Below are 8,943 nucleotides of genomic sequence, written 5' to 3' on the forward strand. Positions count from 1 at the left end.
CTGAAAAAGAGTAAATTAGAATAGAATTTTGTCCATTAACTTCTCGTGTCACATTGGATAGGTGTTATTTAAGGAAGGACTTCCTTTTATATATAGTAGTATAGATATTATAATATAGTGGCTAAATATGAAAATAAAATATATTTAATATATTAATATTTTTATATATTGTACTTATGTTTTAGGTAGATCAATCTAAGGGCTGAATAGTTCATTCAACTCAATTAAGGCTGAATTTGGATAAAAATTTTGCACTTTGATTGTATAACTTGTTTCGAATATTTATAATATTTATTTTATATAAACCTTTTATTCTTCTTTACAAAATTTCAACTTATTAAATTTATTCGTGAAAAGGGTCCTAAAAGAAATTTATTGGATAAAATGATCTATTTGATACATGATTGATTAGTCATATAATCATCGTTACATAGATATGCTTTATTCAATATCCTTAACAAAAGGTATAAGAGGATTGGAAGAATTAACTCATTTTTTTTTTTTAGACAAGTAATCGATGGAATTACAAATGGAGTAGGCATTCCAAGTTTTTTTGTTGGAGAAAGTAAAAAATGTCTAGGGGGAACCCAAATTAAATTTATATAATAAAAATTATTTTTAATTTTAATTATAAAATATCACTTAAAATATACTTTTTAATATTATTATTTTTTGAATAGTGAAATGGGTTTTTGGGCGGGCTAGACTGAGCTGAAAATGAACTTGGACTTGAATTTTTTAAAAAGTCGGACCTTAACTTTATTTGATCCATGAATATCTCTAATTTTAATATTCTAATAAATTATTTTATATTTATGCATTAAGTCATTATTATTATATTAAAAGAACTCAAAATTATTATTTTTGAACAATTTCATTATTTACTTTGATAATATTTATTTTTTTAACACAATATTTAGAACTATCAAAACTCTCTCCCTAACTCATAAGTAGGAGGATAGCGCGCTTTGGTGCATTCAAATTTATGTATTCCTATATTGACAATAATACTCATACAAATTAAACTAAAACTCAATAAATAAATAAAAACATCTCAAATTAATTAACTAATTTGTGGAGGAGATCATATGCTACCGCTCAAAGTCTCAGTAGACGACAGTAACATTTGAAAGGAAAATTAATGTTGACATTTGACTGGACATAGAGGCCTTTGATGCCTTGATAATAAAAATACCAAAATCCACTTACAAGATTAGATATTTTAATGTAAGATAAAGAAAAAAATATAAACTCGTAAATATTCATCCAAAAAAATCTTTAGAAATTTTATAGAAATGTCAACTCTCACCTTTAATTGACTTCAACTAAAAATAATATAAAATTTAATTGAATTTTAAAACTAAAATTAAACCAATCAAGTTGGTTCAATTTGATTTGCAAGACAAATTTAAATTTTATGTGTGTTAAATAAAATTGAAGGGATAAAACCATATGATTTAAATTCTAAATTTTACTTAACAAACATCAAATTTACTGGATTTAATTCGAAACTTCAAATTTAGTTATACTCAATATTTTCTTCATTGCTAAATATATATTTTTAATAACAAAAACTAAATTGATGAGGCTTAACATTAAAAATATTCAAACTAGGCTTACTTCATAAGTTGAAGTATTGAGCAACATTCATCTTTACTAAAACTAAAATATTAAAAAAAAAAAGAAAAGAAAAGAAAGAAACACATCTAGATAATTACTGTTTATCAGTTTAAGTGGCAAATAAAATAGTTGGGTCAAAAATGACAACAATACCTAGTAGTAGTAATAGAATACATAAACAATTAATTAGTTTGAAGTTTGACCATGAAACAAACGTATGAGACACAAATTAATCCTACTGTCATCTTACTTCTAACTCAAACAAACCAACTTAATTTGTTTGGTTTTTCATACGTCAATTTAATTTGTTTCCTTAAAATGTCGTAATGTTTTCATAGCTAGAGTTTTTAGCAGACAATTTGGAAAAACAAAAACAAATTTTCCCGGCCACCAAACAGTCATTTTCAGTCTTTGAAGACTATTTTTAGTGTCGTGTCTTACTTTTTCAGTCAATTTTGTCACTTTCTGAAGTTACTCTTCCCTAACAGAAACGTTTGTCCTCGTTTCTTAAGCCCACCGTTGCCTATAAAAAGCAAAGCATTTAAAGGCAACCCAACGAAATCCAGATATCTATCTCAAAGTCTTTCTTCTTTCTTTTTTTTTTTTTATGCCAAAAAAAAAAACATGGGGAAACTTAGAGATGACCATTGTGATAAAAGCAAAAAACCCAAGAAAATCCCCATCAAAGTCAAATATATTTCTAGTCCAATGATGGTTAAAGCAAGCAATGCTGAAGAGTTTCGTGCAATTGTTCAAGAACTTACAGGCCAACATTCTGATATGGGAGAGCCTGTCAATGTTGTTACAACAAATACTAAAGCAAAGTTGGATGATCGAAATTTGTTGGATGCGTCTCCAGATGATATGTCTTCAATGGAGTTGTTTGATGAAGGGTTTGTTTGGAGAGGTGTTGCAGAGAATTTGTTTGGATTTCAATTTCCTTCTATTTTTGTATGATCAGGGGTGCAGTTTAGTTGAGCTAATTTTAAGCAATTATTTGTACTCGACTTTCAATTGAACTTTTTATATTTATTGCAAATAAAAAAAGTTTGAAATTCCCATAAGTTGCAGTGTCTCATACTAGAAAAAAAACACAGTGAAAGGCTCCATGGCCAAGTCCTAAGTTGTTCTTTTGCATTAGGAACAAGTTCCTCATGCAAAATATTGTACTGGTTTCGTCTTTGTTTCGACAGACTCTCGGATTCACTAATCTTACCTCTTAGTTCCCATCATTTTAAGTAAAGGGCTTGACCTCCATCATCATACTGAACTCCAGAGCTCCCACCACGGCCTTCAGCAGACTCGCCAGCACTCGTAATATCTTGCTTGCTTCCACCTGTAATTGCTCTGCCACCGCCATGTGCGAAATCCGGAAACCCTCCGCTGCCACCTCCAGTGCTAGCTTCGCTTTGTCGCATGCTAAGGCCTGTGCTTCCGCCAGAGCTAATGCCAACCTGACCATGCAAGGCTTGTTGTTGTTGTTGTTGCAGGGCTGAAAACGGTTGCCGAGCGAACAACATTGAGGACCGTGAGGCCATAAGTGATTGCGGCGTTATCGGTTGGGTTTGTTGATGCTGCATGTAGTGTCCGGATCCTGGCTGCATAATATCGCTGGAAGGGAACTACAAGCAATCGACAAAGACAATCAGGAAATCTACAACTTGAATGAGATCAACTGTATGCAAAGGTGTTTAATTTAAGATATGCAATGCTCTATTAAATTTTTTGAGGATATAGAAATAGCATTTGTACCTGAGGGTGCACAGCAGGGGGTTGGGGCTGAGAATCCGCAATTGCAGCCAAGTACATTAGATTTCGTTGCAACCTTGCTTGGTTCCTAAGCCATTGAGCATCAGATATTGCAAGGCAGGGGAATACCATACAAATTTAGCCGAAAAAGCCAAATCTGATAGATATTAGAGACTGAAAATCAGCACTACTTACTCAGCACATTCACTCCATTTCCCCGAATTCTGGCTCTCAACAATCTTTAAGATCAACGACTTGTTCTCGTCCAGATACTGCATGCCAACACGCAATATAAAGAGTTTTCTTAGACTTCAATAAAAAACCACAAATAGATTCACAAGTGTTAGCATGTCTGATAACCTCATTTAACTAACACTCCTCCAATGTGTATAACACTACTTAACAAAAAGTAACTGCAAATTGAAGACAGTCCTTGTACTAACGGTCATCAAACAAAAGGAGAAAGATGATCGTAGCCTTTACAAGCAACGAAAAAGAAGATTATAGCCTCCAGTAGTAATCTTTCACTAATCAAAGAAGAAATGACTACAAGAGAACAAAAATACTCCATGACATACACACACACATACAGATCAAAAATCAAATACGAGAAAATAAAGAAAAGGGGAGGACCTGTTGAATATGATCAGTAGTGACATTGTTGGGATAATAAGCTGAAACCATTGGCTGCATCTGCATCAGGTGCTGCTGCATTTTCTTTCTCTATATTCAAACGCAAACGCTCTCTCTCAAAGAAATTAAAATGAAGTAGTGTGTATATATTTCTTTCTTTCTTTTTTTCTATGCAAATAATTAAAGATCTCACTCCAAAAGACAGTGAGCTGCAAGAGTAGAATCACAGCAAAAATAATGCAAAAAAAAGGAGACAAACTAAACTCATGAAGAAAGAGCTTTTCCTACTCAGCTCTTTGAAACACTCTCCCTCTCTTCCTGTTGGGAAAAAAAAAGGGTTTGGATTTTTGGGTATTTATTGCTTCCTTTTGCAATCTTTTTTTTTCTCTGTCTGTAAGAGAGAATCACGTGATAAGGCAATGTTAAGTTATTACAAAACACGAATACAGTATACATAAATAAAATATAGTATGATACAAGTATAAAACATGAATGATCAGAAAGTGAGAAAGAGAAAAGATAAAAAAAAAAAAAAGAAGACAGAGCCGTGCAGGAAAAGGAACAGAGGGAAAAGCAAAGGTCCTTGCGCTTGCTGTTGTTGCAGGCAGTAAATTTGGAGTGACAAAGAAAAAGGAAATTTATTTGTTTATTACATTCGGACATGACGAATTCTGTCTCTCTGTTTTGGTGTCACATGCCTTCCGCTAATCTTGTCCACTCCGCCATATAGTAACTCTCCGAATTAAGAAGGGCTTTATGGAGGTTGAATGTTACTATGGAAAGATTTTAAAGAAGTTATTATGGTGATAAGGTCAAAATGAGGTGACCCACAATCTTATCATGAAAACAAACCAAAAAGCCTAGTGGGTTGTACTGTAGAAATATGTTGGGTAGTATTGGCAGTTCAGCTTTGAAGCCTTTGTCTGTGGGCCATCAAATCACTGAATCCATATAACTCTCTCTAACGTTAACAATTATTACTCACCTTTGTTTCTGGGTTGGGTGTCACACCTTTTCTGGAAATACTTTCTTTATCAGTTATTGTATTATTAAATTATATATGAATATCATATTTTAAAATAATTATTAAATATACATGGGAATATAAATATTTATTTTACCAAAACTTATAAAAAAATAATATGAAGATTTTAATTTTGTTAAATTTATTTTTGAAGAGATGGTTTTTAAGGAAATTTAAGGATGCTACCAGATGCCCTAACATGATGGGTGGTTAGGGTCTCATTGAATTTTTTTTTCCCTGTACTCCACAAATTCCAGCCCCCCTTTTTTTTTTTTTTTTTTCTTTTTTTAGCTTTTCTTATAAAAAAATCTTTTGAAAGGATCGTAATTATGCTTCTCAAGAGAAAATAACAGGAGAAATTTTGGTATGAGTTATGAAAGAAAAATTATTTAACTAATATTAAATTGGGTTGAAATTTGCTTTAAATTTATTCCTATAGAAAATTTTAAACTAATAATAAAAATGGTTATGAAAGAAAATATATATTTTTAAATTAATATCTAACCTTATAAACACTGGAAATTTTTTAATAACAAAAATGGAGACAAAATTAATACACCAGAGCATATTTATCCCAATGTTAATAAAACGATGCGTATTATTGGGAAATCGTCGTGACTACTACAACCATCATTGTCATCATTGCAACCCTAGCCCTAGGCACATTTAACCATTGCTTCAATCAAGGACACAACAGGTAAGATGTGAAACATTCCTCCTCCTTTCCTTTTTCCATCAAATTTATCATGAAATTCTTTTGTGTTCCCCTATGCATTCGGAAAATAAAAGATACACTAAAATTTTTAATTTTGTATAACTTGAAATTTTTGATATATATATTTTTTTCAACCGCATTATACTTTGGTGCTTCCAACATATGTTTATATGATTATGGGCTAAATTATTTAAAAATGAGAGGGTTTGAACAAAAAATTTAAATTTTTAAAATGAATTTAGACAAAAAATGATATTCGTTTTTTAAATAGGTTAGACCTTAAGTAAGATTTTCTGACCTGAGCTCAACCCGGTCAAAATTGCATAGCTAATTCCCTAATACCCGAGTTTTCTTTTCTTTTCCCTACTCAAAGAGAACTCTTCAAGCCAAATCAGCACTTCATTTCTCTCCAGTGCAATTGCCTATAGAACAATGTAGAGGATAAAATCAATAACTAAGACGAGCATAGCATGTAATAGATGGTAACATCAACATTGCTATCCCAACATGTCAGCAAGCAAAGAAAACTAGCTATTATCTAGGTGCTATCAGAAAGCACGCATAGCTACCGCTTGTTCAAGAATGGAAGTTTTATGGCTAAATCGAGCAGCTGTATGTGGGAAAAAGACCTGTTACTATGATCAATGATTAGGTGCTGCAACAAAACTATGAGAAGTGGAGTGTACAATATGCTGAAATAAAATCCCTTGAGCAAGCTAAGGACGAACTAAAACTTGCAACAAATTACTTGAGAAGCAAATTTGTAAAGGAAAGTCAAAATCATACCATTGTACAACTCCATGTTCGTCCCGGATCATTGTAACGGGTAACCATATAAGTAATTTTATGGTAGAATTTTTATTATTATTTTAGTGAATTTGATATATTATATTTTTAAAATTTATTTTATATAATAATTTTTAAAAATTAATATTGGTTAAGGTTAGATTTGAACAAAAATTTTATTTTATTTTTTATTCGAGACTAAACTTATCAAATGGACTTAAAATTTTGTTATAGCCTGATTTGACAATCATCATCTATAAATGAATGTTTAATATTTAAATTTGTGATTTTATTTAATACATTTTATTATCTTCATGCATTTAAAATTATGTTTGAAAGGGCAGAAACCAAAAGCATCCTTCATAAATCATAGATTACGTTAAATTTCTCAAGTCTGAAAGAGGAAGATGCGTTGATGAAGATGCTTTATTTTATTTTATTTTTCTAATTCCAATATTAAATATTGGTTTTTTATATATCTACAGTTATAGATTATTTTCAATAAAAAATTAATGTGGAAAATCAATATACACAAGCGTTCATATTACATCAAAGCTATAACTCAGGTGTATATATTTTAATGAAAACATTATGTCAAATAAATTAACAAATCAAACGAAAATTGGTAAGATTTAGACTGATTTTTCTTTTTGAAAATGTAAAGAATTGAAATTGATTAAATTATAGTAAGATAACTGAATCCACACAAAACATAAAAATGGGTATAATTTCACCTTTTGAAAAAAGTATTAGTCCTTGTACTTTATAGATATTATGGATTTAACTTTTATATTTTAATTTGGTAATTTTAATTTTATTTATTTTAAAATTTTAAATTTCAATCCTTTGCAAATGACAACTGTTAAATTCATTAGATTTTGTTATTTTTAAAATTTGATGTGACAAACATATTATGATATGTGTAATGTATTGTCGATATTCACTGAAATTTCAACTAATAGATAAACAGCTGTTATTTTTGTCAATATTGAAATTTTAAAATTTAAAAATATAAGGACTTATTCCATTGAGAAATATAGACCAAATCTACATGTATATGCATAGTACAAGATTATTAATTGAATTTAACCAAATAAATTTAATTACTATAATTCGAATTAGGACTAAAATTTTAAATATAAAAAAATATAAAAACTAAAATTAATCACATAAAATACAAAAAACTAAATCCAAAACTTTAAAAAACTTCACCTTACGGGGGAGGTTTTAGAAAATGGAAAAAAAAGAAAAAGTGGGCGTTGCCTTGAATCTTGATTGGGTCAAATTAAACTAGTGGTCTTGGAAACAATACAAGTGTCTGACCACTAAAAATATCACACAGAAAAGGAATAAGAAAAAAAACATTCAAAGTTATCCTCCAGCACAAATATTTTTACTTTCACAATAGTTTTCCTACCATAATCTATATTATAAATTATATATTTTAATGGGTTATTTGATTATCTGTTTGTATTGATGATGGGTTTTAATATTTTAATGGAACGATTATTAAATAACTTTTTTGTACATATCAACTAAATAACAAAAATTTGTGTATTAGTCTGTAAAAATTGAACTTTTCTTTGATTCACTCTAAAATTTAAACTTTGGTTACTCGTGAAATAATTTGAATTTGGATTATGGTTATACCATAAAATTAACGTAAAATCGATTTATTATTTTAAAAATGCACTGCAAATCCAACTTGTCATGAGCCATGTAAAATTTATATGGTTCACGTATATATTGGTAATAAGTGCTAGAATAATACAAGAATTAAATAATGTCAATTAGTGAATTGTTTAACATTAGTTTTGATGAATTTCACAACAATTACATTTCTTAAATTTTTTTTCCTATGAAATGTTGTGGGTAAAGTTGTATGTTATATAATACATCAATGAGAAAAAATAAAAATAAAAGAAGCTATTGAAAAAAAAATCTTATTTTTGACCAGTTTCATTACTACCGGCCGATGCTGCACCAAATTTCACGAGGAACTCAGGAAACGCCGGTGGTGCAAGATGAGGGTCACCACCACCACCACCACGGCCTACGGCATTCATTTCAGTCAACATGCACCGTCCACGGCTGCGTCCGGGTATATTCGTGCATGGATTTCCTGCGGACGGTGGCACTGGACCCCTTGGAAGTGATTGAAGTATAAGATTGTGGTTGAATGAGGGGACTTCATCTAGAGGTCTGGTGGCCAAAACATGTTGAAAGGTGAGCAGCAAAACAATGGCGGAAATGAATGTAACAGTGAAGTTGGTAACTTTAAAAGAAACCATAGTTTTGGAATTATGAAAAGAGAGTGATTTTTATTTTTATAATGAAAAATTTGGTGTTATTGTACATATATTTATACAAGGTTTGTTGATGTTTGACTCTTAGAAAAAAAGGAGGAAAGTCACGG

General features: G+C 30.4%; 1 protein-coding gene across 1 annotated transcript; it reads right to left on the reverse strand.

The window, feature by feature from the left end:
- Positions 1-2,628: 2,628 nt before the first annotated feature.
- LOC108462968 (GRF1-interacting factor 1-like) lies at positions 2,629-4,774 on the reverse strand. Its single transcript, XM_053024339.1, has 5 exons — positions 4,656-4,774; positions 4,003-4,092; positions 3,565-3,641; positions 3,373-3,457; positions 2,629-3,242 (listed from the first exon to the last, which is right to left on the reverse strand). The coding sequence occupies exons 2-5, from the start codon at positions 4,081-4,083 to the stop codon at positions 2,850-2,852; spliced, it is 636 nt and encodes a 211-aa protein (XP_052880299.1). The 5' UTR covers positions 4,084-4,092; positions 4,656-4,774; the 3' UTR covers positions 2,629-2,849.
- Positions 4,775-8,943: the final 4,169 nt, after the last annotated feature.

Source organism: Gossypium arboreum, chromosome 13 (assembly GCF_025698485.1).
Source record: "Gossypium arboreum isolate Shixiya-1 chromosome 13, ASM2569848v2, whole genome shotgun sequence".
In the NCBI taxonomy this organism is placed as follows: Eukaryota; Viridiplantae; Streptophyta; class Magnoliopsida; order Malvales; family Malvaceae; genus Gossypium; species Gossypium arboreum.